Raw genomic sequence first — 21,471 nt, forward strand, 5'->3', positions numbered from 1 at the left:
GTTTTAAGTTCATCACACCACAGAAGAATGTGTTGTTAACTACCCCTCCGAATTGGAATGAAAAAAACCCACAGACAATTATGTTAAATTAAGCTTTGAAATCGTGAGAAAATCAGCAGTCTTCTCTGCTTGAGGCTGGGGGGGTCGTGGCGCCTGAAGGAGCTGAATCTCCGCCCCCTCGGATGTATTGAATTTAGCAAGAACAGCAACACTAGCTAAATCAATTGCAGATATCAGAACAGACCAACCTGCAGTCTCTAAGTGTTTTAATTACTTTGTCTTTGCAACCTACCAGCTGAGTAACAGAATGCAACCGTCTGTGATCTGACGTAGATAGGCTGCTGTTACATAGATCGGTCAGGTTTTGGCTCCACCTATACAAAACCTGAGCTGAAAACGGAAGAGAAACAGTCTTACTCCCGGTTTCAGTGCGACAAAGTTTTACCCAAATCACAAAAATAATCGGACCAGTTGGCGGAAACAGAATTCCCATATCTCTTGAAAGCTGCCCTGCTCGACTTTTTTGGTGTAGAATTGACTGTAAAACTGTAAAATTATGAACTTTGTGACATGACATGGCTGCCGCTTAAGACTGCAGTCTACCGGGCGACATTTTCACGCAGATTTCAAGACTTTCGTGACCGAAATCTAAATTCTGATGTGACAAATCAATGGGGGATCCTCAACCTTTTTGGTCTTTTTAAATCAAACTATTTGTATAATCTGTGTAATTCTCTAGCCGTTATAAAGGCCACCTTTCCATGGCCGCGGGAACTAGGGGTGCTGAAGCAACCCCTGACAGAACGAGAATTTAAAATGATATAACTTGAAAATCCACCACAGCGGCACAGCCCCGCAGTAGCGTAATGGCAATCAGGGGATGGAAAACCAGCCTAAGAAACGTAAGGGTGGGGATGAAAAATGAAGAGACAAAATTACATCACCTTCACTAGACACGTTTTTACCAATTGAAAAACTGATGTTTATTTTACATAAAGCTGAAAAAACTAGTTTGCCCGCACACTGTGTGCACTTGCATTAACTGCAACTACTACCATTACCTAGCATTACTGAAAACACATCTAGGCCTACATGCATTACCAGGGTAGCTGTGGTGGCGTACATGGGGGCAGATTCTGGTGGACCGGTCAAAGTCCGGAGCCCATTTTTGCTCCCAGTCTGTCCCTGCCACCCACACCAAGCATTAAACAATGTTTAATCAACAGGTAAGATGAAGCGAGCCATTCAAACAACAGTTTTCTTTTACAATTGCAAACGTCCTGCGAAACTACATTAGCCAGAGGCTCAGCTACTGATTGCTGTATGGGCTGTTTTAAAAAATTGCTAAATTAAGAGTGTACCCACTTCTCTAAGGACCACTACACCACTGCTGAAAACTGAGGTCAACTGAACAAAACAAAACTCAAAACACGGCTTAACTGAAGAGAACTAAACAGAGAAAAACTGACCTCCATACTGTAAAAAAAACTAGCTTATGAGGAAAATGGCAGTCCCACTTAAACATAATAGGGGAACACCAACATAAGAACTAACATATAATTTTACCGAAGCACACTATTCATTGCATTTTGAGCTATGGCAGCTTTCAATCACTTACCATGTGACATCAAAGAAGTCTGTGAGGGTTCAGGGCTTAGGGTTTAGGGGGGACATTAGGATTGGGCCTGTTTGGTTTGCATGGGCAGAACCTTCAGATGTTAAAGTTGTGGATGCTGTTAAAGAAAGTATAATACATTACAGTACAATTCATGAACTGTAATCACCAGCTGCATCACGGGCACGGCACTATCTATAATTCCAGTTATGAATATTTGTGGCATTTTAATCACCGAATGCTTCACGGGCACTGTGCACTAGTGAATATAGCAACAGGAACAATGTCCGTACGACTCTATAAAGGATGCATGTCTTAAAGTTATGTATTGTGCCAATTAAAGTTATGTCTTATGAACTTAGAATTGTGCTCAGGCTTAAACATTGTGCCTCACACAGGGTGTGGGAAACAGGCTGTACTTTGTGTCTTAATATCTCCATTTCAGAAGCAACCTTGAAACCGTGCTGAGACGGCACCCGAGCAGGTGGGATGCGTCGGCAAGAACTACTCCCTGATGCAGGGGAGAACAAGCTCAACCCTCTTTATCTTACTGCACTGTATACTATGTGCTGGGGCAGGGACAGATAGCAGGTTGGACTCCATGAACCAACCCGAAACTCTGTTGCAGGCAGGGAAACGTAGACAACCCCAGAGCTCTGTACTTGTTGATTTCCGACTGCTGCATTAAAGCTGATATTATCGGACTTCTGCGACTCAAGACCACTCTTTCTAGAACACAGACTTGTGTCATTGAATACCTTCATTATCATCGCCTGGAGAAGCACTTGTCTTCTCCAGCGAATCAATTTGGTTTTAAAAAACATCATGGTACAGATATGTGCATTTTTGCTCTTAAGGAGATCATATTGTACTTTAAAAGACGAGGCTCTAACATCTTCGTCTGTTTCCTTGATGCCTCTAAGGCATTCGACTAGGTTAACCATTATGCACTGTTTAAGAAATTGATTGACAGAAATGTACCTGTATACTTAGTGACGTAGAATTTGATATCACATTGTTGTAATGATGAAGATAGGTTACGATTTAATGGTTTATCTGAGTTAAAATTAAACTTTTATCCATATTTTTTGTATATTCTATATTACTGGAAACCATATGTTAAGCTGTTGACTGATCATTGTTAATACTACAAACCGGTAGAAAAATATTAGGCCCCCAAATATAAATCAAGTGGCACATTTGAGACCCTGCGCCCACACACCTTAGCCGTAAATTGGGAGAATTGTCGTTGTATTAGGAAAACACCTGTAATCTGAAACCCCAGGACAAGGGACCAATAATGTGAGGGTGCATAATGTAATGTATCTGTGACCAACTGTATTGTACCAATAGCAAAAAATGACACAAATAATAGGCAGAAAATAAAGTATAAAAGGGACTGTCCGGAGATAAACGGACAGTCTGCTCTTCGGAGCTCACTCACTGTTTTACCCTGTTTTGGAATAAACCTTTGCATCAGACTCTGAGTTCCAGTGCCTCTGTTTTGGACTAGGTTTATTTTTCATCTGTTGGGATTTACAATAATTTTCACTGGTTTGGACTTAGAATAATTTTCAACGTTTGTACTTAGTTTAAGTGTTGACCCGTCAAAAATCAGCGAGATCGACAGGCGGATCGGTGCGGCGAAAGGCGAAGCTCTCTATTTACCAGTCGATCTACGTTCCTACCCTCACCTATGGTCACGAACTATGGGTAGTGACCGAAAGAACGAGATCGCGAATATAAGCGGCTGAAATGAGCTTTCTCCGCAGGGTGCCCGGGCTCTCCCTTAGAGATAGGGTGAGAAGCTCGGTCATCCGGGAGGGGCTCAGAGTAGAACCGCTGCTCCTCCGCGTCGAGAGGAGCCAGCTGAGGTGGCTCGGGCATCTGATTAGGATGCCTCCTGGACGCCTCCCTGGTGAGGTATTCTGGGCACGTCCCACTGGGAAGAGGCCCCGGGGAAGACCCAGGACACGCTGGAGGGACTATGTCTCTCGACTGGCCTGGGAACGCCTCGGGGTCCCCCAGGAAGAGCTGGTGGAAGTGGCCGGGGAGAGGGTAGTTTGGGCCTCCCTGCTTAGGTTGCTGCCCCTTCGACCCGATCCCTGGTCAAGCGGTAGATAATGACATGACAGTTAAACAACATGAATCGCTAAGTGCAAGTGTACCTACCTACCTACCTAGAATATTTCGCAGCGATTACAACAGTTTAAATCAGTTACCACTAACCAACAAGAGCAACAAGTCTCTAAGCAAGAGTCATTGTGATCCTTGATGAAGCTAGCATTGGGTTCAGGAAACCATTCCTAAGTACCGTTGTACTCCCGGAACAAGTGCGTCCTGAGCCTTCTCTTGAAGGTGGAGAGACAGTCTGTGTCTCTGATGGAGGTGGGGAGTTGATTCCACCACTGGGGGGCCAGGCAGGAGAAGAGCTTGTGTTGGGACCGGGCGGTCTTGAGCGGTGGGGCCACCAGGCGGTTGTTTGAAGAAGACCGTAGGTGGCGGGTGGGGGTGTAAGGCTGCAGGAGAGACTTGATGTAGTCAGGTGCAGTCCCGTTCACTGCTCGGAAGGTCAGTACCAGGGTCTTGAATCTGATGCAGGCTGTGATGGGTAGCCAGTGGAGGGAGATGAGGAGCGGGGTAACGTGGGAGCGTCTGGGTAGATTGTAGACCAGGCGGGCCGCTTCATTCTGAATCCTCTGAAGAGGGCGGGTTGCGCATGCTGGGAGACCGGCAAGCAGCGAGTTGCAGTAGTCCAACTTGGACAGGACAAGTGCTTGACAAGCAGCTGGGTGGAGTGCTCAGACAGGTATCTCCTGATCTTCCGGATGTTGTAGAGGGTGAATCTACACAACCGGGAGACCGCAGCAATGTGGGCCGTGAGGGAGAGCTCGTCATCCATGGTAACCCCAAGGTTCCTGGTAGAGAATGAAGGGGTCTCTGTCGCAGATCCCAGGGTGATTGAGAGGTCGTGGGAGATGGAGGGTTTGATCCCTGGATTGGTCAGGGGAAACAACAGGTACAGCTGCATGTTGTCAGCGTAGCAGTGGTAGGAAAATCCATGGAAGGTGAAGATTGGTCCAAGTGAGGTGCTGTACAGAAAGAAGAAGAGGGGTTCAAGGATGGAGCCCTGTGGGACACCAGTGGAGAGTTGGCGAGGGTCTGACAGTTTGCCTCCCCCAGGAGACCTGGTAGGCTATTCCCGACAGGTAGGTTGAGATCCACTGGACTGCAGTGCCAGTGATGTCCATCTCAAAGTCTGTAGAGCAGGATCTGGTGGTTAACCGTAACAAACGCTGCAGAAAGTTCCAGCAGAATGATGACAGATGACCTCGAAGCCGCTCTGGCAGACTGGAAGGCAGTGGTGACTAAAAGGAGGGCAGTCTCTGTGGAGTGGCCGGTCTTGAAGCCCGATTGGTTGGGGTCAAGCAGATTATTCTGAGAGAGAAAGTTAGACAGTTGGTTAGATACAGCGCATTCAATTGTTTTAGAAAAGAAGTGTAACAGTGATACCAGTTTGTAGTTCAGGATGACGGCAGGGTTAAGGGAGGTTTTTTTGAGTAGAAGGGTAACTCTGGCCTGTTTGAAGGTAGAGGGGAAAGTGCCGGAGGTAAGAGAGGAGTTTAGGACATGGACAAGAATGAGGTCAGAGAGCTCAGAAGGAGGAGAAGTCGTCTGCTGTCAGGGTGGAGGGGGGGGTTGGGGAGGTGGGTTAAGAAGGGTGGAAAAGGTAGAGAAACGATTGTGGGAGCAGAATTAATTTTGTTCAGAAAGTAGAGGGTTTTAGCACCAGTTATGTGAGAAGAGAAGGATTTAAGGAGGGAGTGATACTTATCAAGGTCCAGACCATCTTTGGACTTGCGCCATCTCCTCTCAGCTGCCCGAAGGGTGGACAGTCCTTCACGAATAACATCCGTAAGCCACGGGCAGGAGGGAGAAGATCGTGCAGGCCTGGTTGACAGGGGACAGAGAGAGTCAAGTGATGCAGTTAAAGTGGTTAACAGGGTGTTGTGGCAGTATTAGTGGGGTGGGACGAGAACTAATCAATGGGAGGGAGGGAGGATGTTACAATAGATGAGAAATGGGGGGGAGATAGGGAGCGGAGGTTGCGCCGGAAAATTGGGAGGGGAGGTAGGAGGAGTTGGAGGGAAAAAGACAGAGAATTGGATAAAGTAGTGATCAGAAATGTGCGGTGGGGTTACAGAGGTTAAGTCAGTGATACAGTTACGTGTCAGGATGAGGTCTAGCTGTTTGTGGGTCGCCGGTGTGCTCAGCAGCGTCAGGTCGAAGGAGGTCAGGAGAGACAAGAAGTCGACAGCCTGCGTTCCTGGGAAGTGGATGTTGAAGTCCCCAAGGACGATCAAGGGGGTTCCATCATCCGGGAGAACGCTGAGGAGCATGTCCAGCTCCTCCACAAAGTTGGCTAGCAGTCCTGGTAGGCGATAAAGAACAATTAAGCATGCTTTGATAGGATCAGTTAGCATCACGTAATGGTGTTCAAATGATTTGGCAGTAACAGAGAGTGGTGTGGATGTGTATTTAATATGTGGGGAAAGAAGCAAACTTGTCCCACCACCAGGGGCGGATCTAGAAAAATATTCATGGGGTGGCAAGAGGGTGGCAGGAGATTTTGAGGGGTGGCACCCCCGTGGCAGAAGTATATATGCTGATTTAATCGCAGTCATTAATCTATGTTTATTTGGAATGCCCCCAAATTAAGACATTTTAACCCAAAAACCTAAGGCTACATTATTATGGCACATTATTAAAGCAAAAGATATCAAAGATAAAAAAGATAAATCAAAGATATTGAGGAAACACTGAACAAAAATGTCAAAAGTGTTTTCATTGATGTATTGGCTAATCCATAATAAACTGTATCATCAAACCAAAGTTTGGACAACTTGGCTGGCTAGTAGTAGAAGAAGGTGCCACAAGTTTGAAGTTTGTATGGTCCATTTTGACAAAAATGTTGAAGAAACACTGAAAATGGTGTGTATTCAAATGGATGCTAGATTTTTTCGGCATTCAGGCTGTCTACTCTTTTACCCCGGTCCCTAAATATGACACGGAACCTGAACAGAGGTACAAATATGAATGTCTATTGAATCTCAAATACAAAACTGATTTCACCTCGGTCTCAGTAGGCGCAGTGGGGAGGGTGGTTGGAGTCGTCTAGTGCTGCATTCATTTGTATTGGGATATTAGCAGGCCGAACATTCGCAAGCAAATTATGTTTTACAAAAACCCGCGGAATTTCAAACAGAATGCATTGGTCTGAGGCAAAATAGAATGCATTGGTCTGAGGCAAAAAAAACTTGTCAACTCATTATGTCTGTATTCTTTTCAAAATGTTTAACCTGTAAACGGAGTCCATTTCCACCAGCATAAGTAATAGCCTAGGTCTGTGATAGCAATAAAAGGAAGTCTGTCAATCCTAAAACTGATATAGTAGCTAACGTTTACGTTAGACTATAGCCAATATTAAAACGTTAGTCAAAAATGCTCAGATTCAGCCCTGAAGAATTGACACGGAAACACTTATCAACCAAAATTACAGGAATAGACAGGGACAGTGAGTGTTCAGGCGATCTTTATGAGGATGGATCAATACTTTCCTGTAAAGTCTGTCAACATTCAATCGACCATAGCCTATTCCGTGTCAAACTGTTGTGGAACATCTTCAGTCGCTCCGACAAAAGAACAGGAAGGTTATCGTAATTCCACAGTTTTTTTGTCTGAATAACCGCAGAAAATCAGCAGAATTTTTTGGGCCTGTATAGAAATTCGCTCTCGCAAATGTACGAGTGGGTAGGGGGGTTTGAGTCGTGTAGTGCTGCATTCGTTTGCAGTCGGATATTAGAAATTCGCTCTCGCAAATGTCAGATGAGCCACAACTTTACTTTGTTTTCAAAGCTGCCAACTGGGGGTGGCAGCTGGGGTGGTAAGGCTATTTTTAGGGTGGCAGTTGCCACCCCATGCCACCCCTGTAGATCCGCCCCTGCCCACCACCCAGCCCGGTTGAGTGGGGTGAGTGAGTGAAGGAGTGGTTGACGGAGAGAGCAGCTGGAGTTGCAGTGTTCTCTGGGCGGATCCATGTCTCTGTCAGTGCAAGGGCATGAAGAGAAGCCTGGGTTGCAAACGCTGGGATGAAGTCTGCCTTGTTCACAGCAGATTGACAGTTCCAGAGCCCTACAGAAAGAGAGAGGACAGGTGGAGAACATGCAGGACAGGGCTGCTCTGAGGACCAGGGTTGGGAACCACTGTATTAATAGACACAGCTACTTCTGTCTTCCAAGATGGCGTCCCCATTCATTTCTATGAAAAGTGCTCAATGGCGCAGTGAGGCGAACTTGGACCGCGCCATCTTTCCAGTTCCGGCTCTTCTGGTCTAGCGTTTAACAGGCTTGATTTTTTCCTAGCTCCAAGACTCGTGCACGCTTGCAACTAGCTGTACATGTCATACTTTGCGACAACCAGTCGCGAGCATAGACGTATATGGTCGCGTGGTGGGGAAGTAGAAAGTTTCACTTTCAATGTGAATCGGTGCAGACATTCTGGAATAATATGTGGAGCTGGCTACAATCCAAAGATATTATAAGGCCATCCTTGACGGTAAAGACAATCAAGTTTGGTGTTCTTGTGGAGGACAAGAACTTGGATTTGGTTCTCAATGTTGTGATTTTATTGGGGTGATTAAATACGTTATTTTTACACAAATGTAGGTGCTTTAAAATTAAACCCAGCCTGACTCATTGGAAGAATGAGTTAAAATCTTTAAATCCCTAAAATTGATCAGTCAAGAAAGCTCTTAATCTGTTTTCCCTATTAGATAACTTTAAATTAATCTAATAGTTATTGTGTATATATTTATCTGTAATATGATTTGACCTTGTGTTGATAATGGGATTATAATTAGAAAAAGTATAGTTTCGTTTTTTTCGTTGTCACATTGTCTATATCTGTGGTCGATTGGTTTTGTTCTTGTTCAAACTGGGGCAGTATAGCCTGGCTGCCAGCCCAACTTCTCCCTGCCCACAAATTTTTTTTGTCGGGAAGTTGGGTCTGGAGGGTCTCGTATTGGGAACAACTACATAAAACCAGGATCGGGACGGACCAATGAAATTGCCAGGGCGGGCTTTATACGATGATGGACAGATGATCAACAGTAACGTAATCAACAACGTCACGAAAGAGCCCTTGGGTTGAATTCGTTTTCAACAAACAACATATTACGTTGCTCTGATTGGTTGTAGGTCTATCCAATTGAGCGAAGAGGCATTTGTTTTACGAGTTCGGTTGAAACACGCCCCGTAGTCACAGCCCAACTGAGTTTTCAGACTCATATTCTGACTAGAATTATGAGTATGACAACATCAGGCTAGGGGCTGTAGGTATATTCATTGATATTAAATGTAATGTTAAAGTGCCTGTATTGTTTGTATTTGATATGAACTAATACATAAATTAAAATAAACGTATATGGTCACGAGCGGGGGGGTGGGGGGGGGGGGGAACTTTCATTAGCCCCAAAAAATATATTTATATATATTTTTTTTTTCTCATATTTTTATTTCATATTTTAAATCTAAACGTTTTTAATTTCTCTTCCTTAAACCCACTAGAAGACACTATTAAAAAGGTTATTTTCAAACATTTCTTCTAGGGGAACATGCCCCCAGACCCCCCTAGTTTTGCTGGGTCAGAGGAAAAAGAATAGGTTTTATCTCGGGTCTTAGCCCCCCCAAAAGTGGGAACCTAGATTCGCCCCTGCTGTCACTGTATAGTATTCCTTTCTCTTGGTTTTTAGAAATAAGCTATAGGGCTAAATATACCTATTGTGGATGGAACTCATCACGTTGTTTTTTTTACTTTGTGATGTGAGTATGACTTCCAACACATTGTATCGTATTAAATAAACTGTTAACCTGATCACTTAGCTCCGTCGTTGTTCTTACCGGACAAAGCTTAATAGTTATTTTGGTAACACAAATCTATATTCCATAATGCAGACTTACCATAGCTTACTGTCAACTTTATATTCAAACGAAATGCCACAAAATTCACACTGCCTTCAATTTAACATCAGTGTAGAAATGTGGCCCGTGTTTTATATGTTCAACCTAAAAAACCTAACGCCTATTAATGGATATAACATGAACTAACAAGACTTGGTAATAATGTAATAAATAAAAGCTTGATGTGTGTCTAAAATATATTTTATTTAACATTTGCCTTTGAAAGGGGCATATTAACAGAACTATATACGAGTCGTTTCCATCAGATATAAGTCGGGGTGAAACAGTCACTGAGGACCTTCATTGTCAAAAGCAGTCTGACTTGATGACACGAAAAAAAAAAAAAAAAATTAAGAATAATGGGTGTGTTTAACAAAAGCTTCTGAAGGCAAGACTAATATTATTGGGTGTGCTTTGCCTTCGGCAAGGGCACAACCATTGTTATCTCACATATATATTATTATTATTTATTTTCCCACCCCTAAAACTTTGTCAATATTTGGACTACATAGGCAACCTAGGTGTCAAAAGTTTCGTCTTGGTAGCGATTGAGTTGCTTGTATCGGGATTTACGTTCCGTTGCACGGTTTAGTAGAAATCCCAGCTAACACAGTTACGTCGCCCTTACGTTAATAGGACGTAATTTGATGACCAAACTTTCGGTTATCGGTCTTACATTACGTTGTGGCAACCAGAAAAGTGAAAGTCGTGGATTCGTAACGACAACGTAATTTGGTTACGTTGTCAGATGGTCGTGACAACGTCGTGTCTTCATAGTTGTCAGTTGGTCATCAACAGGTAATTGAAAACCGCAGCCTATTCTAGGGCGGACTTGCATTAGCTGCTAGCAGTCCTCATGTGCCCAAAACTATTTCGGCAGATAGCCCCTAGCCGTTTTTAAGCAAAGCCGATATTTTGCATGGCAGATAGACATAAATTATGAATGTAGTGTTGCTGTAGCAGTCGGCCTAGAAGTTAGTTGGGATTACAACTAACTGTGTTACAGAGAGTCATTAATTATTTCGAGGTCCCAGCCATACCAACACACAACGTTATCCTATGTTGTAATTGTAAATGAGACAGGGACTTACTGGACCAAGTTATATGCAAGAACTTTATTTAAAAAGAAAACATGTCGAAAAGAAGGCCGTGGTTCCAGCAGCTATACTCCTCCAACTGAAGAGACCAGTTGCGCCTATCAACGAAACAATACACAAACAAAAAAGGTGAGTGTCAAGTCCACCCTATTTTACCTGTCTAGCTTTGAATCTGTCATTTTAAACATATGATACAATATAACTGCCCATTGCTATTTGTTACCTTAATGGTCTGTGCTGGAGCATGTTTCAAAGTTTCTCCTATCAGGATCTCAACCTCCTTCTCTCCCAGCCCTGCCTTCCATTTCATAACTGCTTCAGCAATTGGACAGACAACACAAACATATACATTTAGTGTTAAGTGAGATCATCAACATTTTAAGACATTTTATGTGATTCTTTCACAGAAAGAATTGCTCAGACTCAACGTTTAATTTTTGTGCACACAGTTGTGCCAATGAAAGGCAACTTCTCCCTTTTCCCCTTGAGGCTGTAGCAGCTCCAGACAGCATTTGTTGCCACCGACCCCATCACTCTCCTGACGCACTCTCCAGGAGTGGCCCCACCAGTGAGGCTGAGATGGTGAATCTGTTGAAAATAACCAGGCCTTGAAGGTAACCACATTCAACTGGCAATTTCAACAGTACATAATTCTTAGTTTTAAACTGTTTAATTTATGTTGGCAGTTAATATACCAAATTTGGTAGGTTATAAATTACAGGCCAGTTCAACTTGAATTAAGCATTATACTAGCGACCTACCACTTTCTTTCTGAACTCGTTCATCTTGAGGCGCTCCTCAAGATCCTGAAGGTCTTTTAAGCATTGTGCCGCAACAAAGTTGAGTGCTGGCTCCTCACTTTGTCTTCCCTGGCTTCTGCGCAACAGAAGAAGTATCTCCCTCTGGCTTGCTTCAATTGTCTCCACCTTTCGAAGGAGAACTTGTAGTGTATCTGTAATTATGAATCACCTTCCATTACCACCGCGGTCACAGTGTCTGCAAACATGCTAGCGATTATTAGGCTACTTTAGGCTATATGGTAGATTAAGTTTAAATATGATGTTTAAAACGGCATACCTTGGAGTTTTCTTGGCTCCCAAGCTGTCGCTGGCCAAGAGGGTCTCTTGTCTAATTTGGCAACATAGCAATTTTGTGATTATATGAAAGTCTGTTTTTTCTTAGGAAATGTTCAAAAATCAATTCATGTAAAATGGTCAGTTTACCTTCGACAAAATGCTGGGTCAGAGTCATGGAGTGCTGGGATTCTGGTAGTTCATCTGCAAGCACAATACATATACAAAATACATGAAAATGATTTTGCAATGGTAGTGACATTACTAATTTAGATTATTTACCATCAGTTCCATATGTTGCCAGGGTCGGAGGTGGAGGGTTTGGGAATGGATCTGAGACTGTGGACATAGATGGGAATACATTTGAGAATGTGTAGAATTATCGAATCAACAGTATTTTCTATGTTGTAGATTTGTAATTGATTACTGTGAAATATTTCTGTCAAATACTGTGTATCTTGAGTGACTTGGTTGTTTTTTGCCGTACTTTTTGCTTTCTTTGGCCGGGGAGGGGTTGGAAGTTTAGCTGGAATCAGATTTGAAAGTTTATCACAATGTAAAGTTTAAAGATATGCAGTTTTCTATTAAACTGATGGACTATCATAATGGCTAGTAAATAATAACTTTTTTATAGACAACAAATAATAAACAAAGACAGAAAAGACAAAAAGTGAGGACTTTACCTACATCTATCTTCTTTTTTAAAGAGTCTGTAGTTGCTTTGGTTCGTGGAAATGGTCCATCTTAAGAGCATGCACATTATTAAGTTATTGCATTTAGCCATATTTCAATGTTCTAGTACTCTATTGAATGAGTATACATTGTATACCTACCTCGACGTTTTGTCTTTTTCATCGGCTCAACTTCCCATGATGAACCCTCATCTAAATAGGTCACATAACACACAGTCTTTGTTTTCCATGATCTCACTCTAAATCCTTTTTTCTGTTTTGTTTCAGCAGCAGACAAATGAGTACCACACCAAATATGTTTTTGGTAAGTTCTTACCTTCACTGCCGTCGTCGTCGACGACGGCAGTGAAAGTAAGAACTTACCAAAAAACCTTCACTGCTTACCTTCACTGCTGTCTCCAAATTTGTTAGGTCTTTTCTTTTTTCTCGGTTGGTCCTCCTCTGTTTCGACGGCAGACTTGTCCTCAGCTGTCTTGCTCCATCTGAGTGCTCTCTCAAAATCACCTTAAGTATCAAATAGTAACAGTTAAGTAAAATCAAGTAGCTACAGTTAGAGTTAAACAATGAATACATTTTTGTACAAAGCTTATGTCGATTTCAACTGACCAGTTGCCGCAAAGATCCGGACTCTTCTGCTGATCCACAGCTCCTCATCCGGGATCTCCTGATCACCTGCCCTTTTGGTCGGGTTGGATGGTGGCCAGTAGCTGTATTGTTGCTGAAATGCATAAAACACCATTGTAATTACTGTATAATATAAATATAAAATGTTACGTGCATACATTTTACAATTAATTATCCAAGATCTCCTTGTCAACAATTATCAAGAAGTAATGTATGCCCTTGAAAAGTTTAGCAACCAATCAGAATTGAGTATTCAACAACGCCACGGTATAAATAGTTAACAAGGGTTGTTAGAATATGACATTTACCTCATTTTCTTCATAGGTCCAACACTGGGCCACTATTCCCACCAGGTTTTCCTCAAGGAATTCTACAATGTAGTACATTCTGTTGAAAATAGTAAGACAAAGTTACTTAAAACATGACCCTTTCCATAGTAAATAATATACTATGCGAGTATACTTTCACAACATTTATACATACTCATAGTTTGTGTAAGATTTTCATGAAGATCGTTTTATCCCCCATTTGTGTCTTCATGGCGATACTCTTTATTGTTTCGCAGGGAATCCATCTCATTGTTGTGGTTGTGTTCTTGTATTGAAACACTCCAATGATGGATGAGTTACAAGGCTCCAAAAACAGTGGTTGCGGATTACTATATACACGGCACAGGTGGCACCCATTTTTTTCTGTCTCATCAATGACATCGCAGCCTTCCTCACTATCCAGCACGAACGCTCTGTTCTTTGGGCTATTTGTAATTTTCTGTTTTTGCACTTGCAGGGGTTCTTCTTTTCTCTCCTCGATCCTCTTCACCACCTGGGAAAGGGGGCATCTTCCATTCCTTACCATCCTCTTCATGGTGTGCAAGAAACTTTCAAATTTAAAGGCACTGCAGTTGTCCAACCCATCGAACAAAATGGCATCTGCAGTTATGTGGAGCATTGTGTGCGTATTGTACACAAGAAACGTCTTGCCATCAGTGGCGAAAATCTGTTATCAACTTTGGGGGGGACAATTATATGACATTTTCTCAAGAGCAATTTCTGAGGGGGACACCAAAATGATTGCTGCAATGTAGTTATAAGTAGAGTTTCTTATCAGTCAAGTATGAATGCAGGCATACAGTATTTACAACCAGCAATACCAAGAAAGGCCCGTATGTACTGTACACTGTATGGGTGCAGTTTATGTAATTACAAAGGGCGTGGTGTAGTCTCATCTAAAATAATCTCAATTGAACCATCATAACATCGGGGAAAATTGCAAAACCTCTTGAAGTGTCAACACTTTGTTGGCAAGAGTTTGCGGTTCTATAAATTGTGGGTGTGGCTGATATGGTTCTGTGCCACCACTGAGGTGACTAGACAGTGCTGTGCCACTGTCTCCTATACTGGTGCTGCTGGCAAAAAGGTTGACCCCCGGTCCTGCCATGGCTGTGACACTGTCATCTGAAGTCTCTCTCTGGCTCTTTCCCTTTTACCACCCTCACTGACTGACAGTCTGTCTCCTAGAAAAGACATAAGGTGTTTGCCATCCTACTTACTACCAGTACCCATTACTACACAATTAATCACAACAACAATACCATTGCCTCAAACTAATCTTGGTTCAGTCACCAGTTCAAGTAGAGAGTGGGGGTATCCATGGCATTGTCCAATTATGTCCCTATTTTACAACCCATCATGTTGCCAAACAAGAGACTCAACAAACTTACCCGAGATCCCCGTCTCTGCCAGTTTGTTCCTGCCTACCTCCAGCTCTATTGTCTGTTTGTCATCTGGTGCCTCCTCTGCCTAATGGCATCATTATGAAACATTCAATTAGCACATTTCACATCATTTTTATTAACATTTTATCAACTAGTCTTTGAGATTAGGCCACTAGGGTTCTTTCTTTGCGTTTTGGTGTCCTGAAATGCTCTGATGTCCGTCTTTCTTTTTTCTGCAATTTTTCTACCATGCTGGCCGCACACACAATGTGCTGTTTATTTACAGTAGGAGATGGGCTTCTATCATTTATTAAGATTCTTCTAGAATAGGCTTCGATCTACCAGGTAGCTAGACAGTTAGGAAAGGTGAAACGGATTGCATTGACAAGGATTGACAGCTGAGTTCACCTTTTACACAACGCAAACTGCAACCTTTTGTCATATTAATATAATTCATGTTTTGGTTTTACTAACCCAGAATAGCTGAATTTGCAGAGCTAGCGAGCCCCAATTCCGTTTGTGTGGCATTTGTCATCATTTTTGCTATCGCCAGTTTACTCCAGATCGGCACACAGGTGCTTCGAAGTCCCTGGAGACGATTTAGCTTTTGCAATGAGACCATTTAAGATAATTATGAAAATGGTAGAATATAGTATAGTTCTGTTCAGTATCGCTAACCATGGCAAATGGATTTCGAAGAACTACAATATCCGTGCTGATCTTGGATTAAATTGACGATAGCAAAGTTTTCATCTTGGACAACGCCAAATGGAGTAGGTGCTAATGTTTGCTCCATCGGTTTGTTTGGTAGCTATGCAAATGCAGCTAGTTTAGTGTGTGTGAACCCTGCAAACATAGTGAAATCGCTTTGGTGCGATTAACTGGATTAATTTTACGTTGGCTTCGTGCATTTCAGATGGTAGACACTCATGTCACCTTGTCAGATAAGGAACACAACTACTGCATTGCTAGCTTCTCTCAGTTACTGACTATAATGCAAAAAGCTGGTGATGTTACTTAGCTGGCTAGCTAACATAGTGATCAATGCAGGGAAAATTGTGACAGATATGAATGTTTTATTGTATTGAGTGCTAGAAATAAATTGTCAAACCAATCCTTTCTTACTAAACTACTTACTGGACATCAGCCACCAACGACACGAACAGATACTGTCCGATTTTCACACACGCACCTGCATCACTGCTGAGGGCTGGGGCTGTGGATCAAACCATTGTGGGACCAAGGGCGGGGTTCGCAATCATTTAAAACATGAAAAAGCCCCATTGTGTCCATAATCAGCAAAGCGCTTTCATTGCATATTATTATAAGTGTTATTGAAATTACATAGTTATGTTTACAGTGATTTATTAGGGGGGACAAATCATATTCTTCCCAGGATTGGGGGGGTCGTGTCCCCCGTCCCCCCCGGGATTTCCGCCCGTGCTTGCCATAAAGCTCCCGTCCTCTCACAACAAAGTACTGCAGTAGTTGTTGAGCGTATTGTGAATACTGCTTAGGAGTCGTAGAGCTCACTAAAATGCACATCGCCACACTGAAGGACAAGAAGTGGAGGTACAGGTCATCCCTCAGGATTCCCCTCAGCACCACCTTACCAGTGTACAGCATAAACTGCCGGAATTCCGTGGCTTTCCACCTTTCCAGCTCTTCAAGACCTCGTGGTTTGCGGGAGAAGATGGAGGGAATTTCAGGTTTAAGGTGAAGAAGCCTGCTGGTCACCTCCTGTATTTGTGTCACAGACATTCTACAACCTTTCTCTCCTCTGCTCCAGATAAGGAGAAGCTTTTTCATGACACCCAAGCATGCCTGATGCATGTAGTCAATGGGGAAGGCTTTTACCATGTCGATAGGCAAGTTGAGCAGGGGAGTGTTGCCATGATGGTGCTCTTCTTGGGTTTGATGTCTGAATGCTTCGTCTGTTCGCAGGGTGAGTTCTTCTGTTTCCTGATATGTAACTCTGTTAAACCACTGTCCTTTCTGAGTGCATTTATCACAGCCGTAATAACCTGAGCACAGCTTTGTGTTACGGACCAAGGCTTTTGCTGGAGCATCGCACACAATGCAAAGAACATTAACTTTAAATGTTTTCTCTCTGTGTTGCAGGCCACTAGATTGTAGATCAATGAGGTCTGCCACCATGTCATCAAAAAAATGCAGGTCGGTTGGCCGCTTGTTTCCGCACGTCAGTGTGATTGGGAAAACAGTGATGGGCTTGAGGTGGACAGCACATAGGACAGGCCACATTGCTTTCCCTGAGCTCTTGAACAGCGGCAATCCATCAATGTTGAAGGACAGATTAACTGTGTCGCAGTCAGACAGCTGTTCAAATGGGTATTTCTTCAGGGTGTCTAGCAATATATCACACAATGGATAATTCAGATACTCCATTCCAGACTTCTGTGTTGTATTTACCTGCCTTGGTGTTTTTAGCAGGGTACGAGTGGAGGATGGGAGATCCGAGTGGCCATGATTCTGAAGAATCTTCAACAACTGATCAACGGCATCGTTCTTCACCTGACAGTGAGTGGCCCAGGTTGCCAGATCTGATGCAAGTGATGTACTTTCTATGTTGTTTTCTTGGTCGGATTCCTCATCATTACTTTCCTCAAGGTCAGTGGGTACCTCCCCATCATCCTCAAACGCTACCTCCCTGTCGTCTTCATAGGCTTCTCCCCTATCATCGTCCAAGGCTACCTCCATGTCATCTTGCAAGTATTCCTCCAACTCTAATGATGTTGTAATGGACTGTGGGGATGACATGTTTTCAGTGTCGTCCACGTGGTTGCCCATGTGGCTGTCATCAATCAGATGCTCTGTGTCTATCTTTTTGAGCACACGTTTAGCTGATCTCCAGGATCGGAGGTATTGCCTTGATCTTTCTTGCTTCTCATCACTCATTCTGTTAAGAAATTTGTAGACTATTTACTATTTAACAACAATTGTTGTGTTTTAGATTGTATCACACTTTGGGCAGCAAAGATTACCTTATTTCACTGGTTGCGCAATAAATGGAAACATAAATGTACATGAAACAAAATAGCTGGCTTGCAGTGTCATGAGACCTAAAGTAGCAAGCAAGCTTGTTCAGGGAAATGTAATTGTTGCTTGGCAACAGTACAGTTGGGAAACTGTATGTGTTGGCAGAGACAAATAATTTATTAAATATGCAGTAAATAATTTACAATTATTTAAGGCACTCTTTAAAGATGTTCCGGCCACTTGGCGTCAAACCTAGGAAGTTCCGGCCACTTGGCGTCAAACCTAGGAAGTTCCGGCCACTTGGCATCAAATCTAGTTGAAGAATGCACTTGAACGAGGGGAATCATCCACAACACTAGGGAGAGGTAAGTTGTTTCATAAAGAAGGATATGCTTGGTGTAGATTAATGGTGCCATTGTCACATAAATATTCGTTTATCAGGTATCATGATGTCGCGTATTTGAAGGTTACCGCGAGGAACGTAAGGCTGATCAGTACGTTAGCTCTAACGTTGACACCCAGCTCGCTAGCTCTAGCTTGTTCATTCGCTCGTGCAATTGCGTTTAGCCGTTAGCTCCGAGGTTATAACTGTCAGATTAGCATAGGGAACCTGACCTTACCAAATGGTTTTAGTAAGAAAAATCTGATTAATAAATAAATCCTTCACATCCCCATCAACGATTAAATACTTTACATTTAGCTACATGTACAACTACATACTAGTACACCAGTGTAGTCTCACCTGATTGTTGGTCTTGGTCAGCTACTGTACCGTACCGTACAAACCTAGCTCTAGCTAGCTCGATATCTAACGCTAAAACTAATTTAACTACAATATACAACAAAATATCTACAAGAAATTACACTAAAAACACTAATCGAAAACGAAGGATTAAACTACATATAATATTAAACTATTCTTACGCTAAAAAATACAAAAAGCTAATCTATACACTATCTAACGCTAATAACAACTATCAACAACGATTAGGCTACTCTATATAAAAGATTAAATAACGACTGTAATAAAACTTATATAAATACTAGCTAAACTCCAACTTTTATCTCTAGGTCAATACTGTACGTCTTGTTTCTCTGTAATCCACCAACAACTGCGAAGAATAACGTTTAAATGTTGTTGAACTATCCACGAGACGTTCCGACCATAGGCAGGTGCCGACCCGCAAGCTCAGTCTCTGGCTCTATTCAGGCAGCTTGGTGTATTGAGTTTCTGTACCCAATATACAGACTTTTGTCCCATACGTGTTGTATAATCCAGTACTGTGTTAGTAGTACTGGGAACATGTTACAAACTTGTACAAGTATGTTTTTCACTCATGGACTGTTGATGTAACTGACATGCATTCTGTCAAAGTAACTTTGTGACCAATCATCTTTAATATATAGATGTTGATCTACTGTCAAACGAATATTACCCTCATAGAACATATCTTTGTCTCCAGTTTCAATTTCCCCGGTGTCCACATTTCTGAAAACGTCTCCTGGTCCCTTAAACCTCAGTGCAAGAAAGGTGAAACATTGGTAATGAAATGTGTTACACTTCAGTAGTTGTCTTAACTAAGACATTTATATTATAACATTACCCAAGAGATATATATTATAACATTACTTCCCATCATATGGCAATAGGATCACAAAGGAAGAGCTGCATCTCCTGAAATGTAACTCCAAGAACACTCACCTCGGGAGGCCATTTACCACTTTCAAAAAGTATACATTTGTATCTTATTCTACATTGAAAGTTTTGGTTTGCAATACAAAATTATGTTTTCTGACTCAAACCATCTGTGGCATGTGCGTGTCTGTCAATGATCACCTATGCCAGTAATTTTTCCCTCTGCCTCAGGAACGTCACACCAAACTGCCTACCGCTCCTCTGTTGTCCAACCACGCCACAGCCTCGACAGTTCCACGTCTGCCATCGTCGCCTTTCCCTCATCAGCTGTCAGCAGTGCCTCCACAACCTTTAATACATTTACTTTTGCCAGTCCGCTGATTGTAGCCAGAATATTGATTGTAGCCGAACATAGTGTAGTTGGGTTTGGTATGAACTAAAATACTGCTTCATCATTACTATAATGTTCCTCCAGGTTTATTGACACACAAGGACTCTTGATAATTGAGCTTCCAGCTTGAAGTTACTGTCTGAATATAGACTAATCATACTCAATAAATGTAATTCTCAGAATAATAATACCATAATGCGCCATAGTAAAACAATGAAACTGATGACAGTTTTTAATCTGTGACTTGATAGGTAATATGGTTATGTTCTCTTACCCTTGATGCCACCAATGTTTTAGATGGTAGGCTATTCCACAGTTATTTAAAGGTAACAATGCAGGCTATTATTCATTTAAGCTATAATGTGCTTGTATATAGCTAGGCCTACTTATTAAAATCATACAACTGTTTTAAACATTGATCATTTTATTCATCTTCATTCTCCATACAAAATATCTCAGAGGAATTGCAATTCTTATGTGTGTAATGTTGGTGACAAAGGTTTGGTCATCAAATTACGTCCTAGTTACGTATGGGCAACGTAACTGTATTAGCTATAGTTGCCAGCTGACTTGTGACCAACGGATAATTGGTCACAAAGTTACCAGTGGGAGACGTAACCACAACATCATGGATTGGTAAAATCTGGTTTAAAACTCCTGGTAATGAAATGACCGTCAAATGACGTAACCACAACGTCTCTAGCTGGTAAATCAGGAACCGACCAAAAAGTACGAACATACAACGTTGCCGTTACGTCGTGTGTTAGCTGGGATTACGTTTTTGTGACGAAAAGTGAAGCTAACGGTGGCTAACTTGCTAGCCACAGTCACTGACGCCACTAACGTCACTGTCACTGACGCCACTAACGTCACGAAAACTCGCGTGACTATCTCTAGCAGAACATTAGTTTAGCAGCTGTTAACTTCTGGGAGATGGCTAGGCTTAGGCTAACTTCTTTACAGCAAGGCAGCTGCAGAAACGCCACAAACAAAGAGGCCTGGGTGATAACTATTTGCTCATTTTACTTTGTTTTACACGCCACAGCCTCGACAGTTCCACGTCTGCCATCGTCGCCTTTCCCTCATCAGCTGTCAGCAGTGCCTCCACAACCTTTAATACATTTACTTTTGCCAGTCCGCTGATTGTAGCCAGAATATTGATTGTAGCCGAACATAGTGTAGTTGGGTTTGGTATGAACTAAAATACTGCTTCATCATTACTATAATGTTCCTCCAGGTTTATTGACACACAAGGACTCTTGATAATTGAGCTTCCAGCTTGAAGTTACTGTCTGAATATAGACTAATCATTCTCAATAAATGTAATTCTCAGAATAATAATACCATAATGCGCCATAGTAAAACAATGAAACTGATGACAGTTTTTAATCTGTGACTTGATAGGTAATATGGTTATGTTCTCTTACCCTTGATGCCACCAATGTTTTAGATGGTAGGCTATTCCACAGTTATTTAAAGGTAACAATGCAGGCTATTATTCATTTAAGCTATAATGTGCTTGTATATAGCTAGGCCTACTTATTAAAATCATACAACTGTTTTAAACATTGATCATTTTTTTCATCTTCATTCTCCATACAAAATATCTCAGAG

At 42.2% G+C, this 21,471-nt stretch overlaps 1 protein-coding gene and 1 long non-coding RNA gene across 18 annotated transcripts; one reads left to right on the forward strand and one right to left on the reverse strand.

Annotated features, from left to right (window-relative positions):
• Nucleotides 1–10,160: 10,160 nt before the first annotated feature.
• On the forward strand, nt 10,161–20,270 carry LOC146267610 (uncharacterized). 16 transcript variants are annotated; one of them, XR_014768856.1, is made up of 8 exons: nt 10,164–10,431; nt 10,717–10,859; nt 11,227–11,344; nt 13,906–17,371; nt 17,462–18,195; nt 19,294–19,372; nt 19,481–19,561; nt 19,698–20,270. It is a non-coding gene; the product is annotated as an uncharacterized LOC146267610 (long non-coding RNA). The 16 variants fall into 16 exon arrangements; XR_014768860.1 differs by having other exon boundaries at nt 10,161–10,859; nt 16,955–17,371; XR_014768855.1 differs by having other exon boundaries at nt 10,165–10,859; nt 11,220–11,344.
• Nucleotides 10,734–18,951, reverse strand: LOC146267611 (uncharacterized). 2 transcript variants are annotated; one of them, XM_084709541.1, is made up of 14 exons: nt 18,573–18,951; nt 13,428–13,506; nt 13,102–13,213; nt 12,880–12,999; nt 12,637–12,687; nt 12,487–12,546; nt 12,291–12,329; nt 12,086–12,142; nt 11,954–12,007; nt 11,808–11,858; nt 11,492–11,682; nt 11,159–11,318; nt 10,954–11,042; nt 10,734–10,828 (listed from the first exon to the last, which is right to left on the reverse strand). In XM_084709541.1, the coding sequence occupies exons 2-14, from the start codon at nt 13,503–13,505 to the stop codon at nt 10,796–10,798; spliced, it is 1,095 nt and encodes a 364-aa protein (XP_084565667.1). In that variant the 5' UTR covers nt 13,506; nt 18,573–18,951; the 3' UTR covers nt 10,734–10,795. The 2 variants fall into 2 exon arrangements, with proteins under 2 accessions (XP_084565667.1, XP_084565666.1); XM_084709540.1 differs by lacking the exon at nt 18,573–18,951 and adding an exon at nt 13,603–13,742.
• Nucleotides 20,271–21,471: the final 1,201 nt, after the last annotated feature.

This window comes from Hypomesus nipponensis, chromosome 11, assembly GCF_054491055.1.
Source record: "Hypomesus nipponensis isolate SF chromosome 11, ASM5449105v1, whole genome shotgun sequence".
Classification (NCBI taxonomy): domain Eukaryota; kingdom Metazoa; phylum Chordata; class Actinopteri; order Osmeriformes; family Osmeridae; genus Hypomesus; species Hypomesus nipponensis.

What these genes read in the sequence shown, in the direction of transcription:
- LOC146267611 (XM_084709541.1), bottom strand. Translation starts at nt 13,505, where the DNA reads ATGTACTACATTGTAGAATTCCTTGAGGAAAACCTGGTGGGAATAGTG. An exon ending in GGACCTATGAAGAAAATGAG is followed by an intron (nt 13,214 to 13,427) that starts GTAAATGTCATA and finishes TATGCATTTCAG; the next exon opens with CAACAATACAGCTACTGGCC. An exon ending in GGAGCCAAGAAAACTCCAAG is followed by an intron (nt 11,683 to 11,807) that starts GTATGCCGTTTT and finishes TCATAATTACAG; the next exon opens with ATACACTACAAGTTCTCCTT.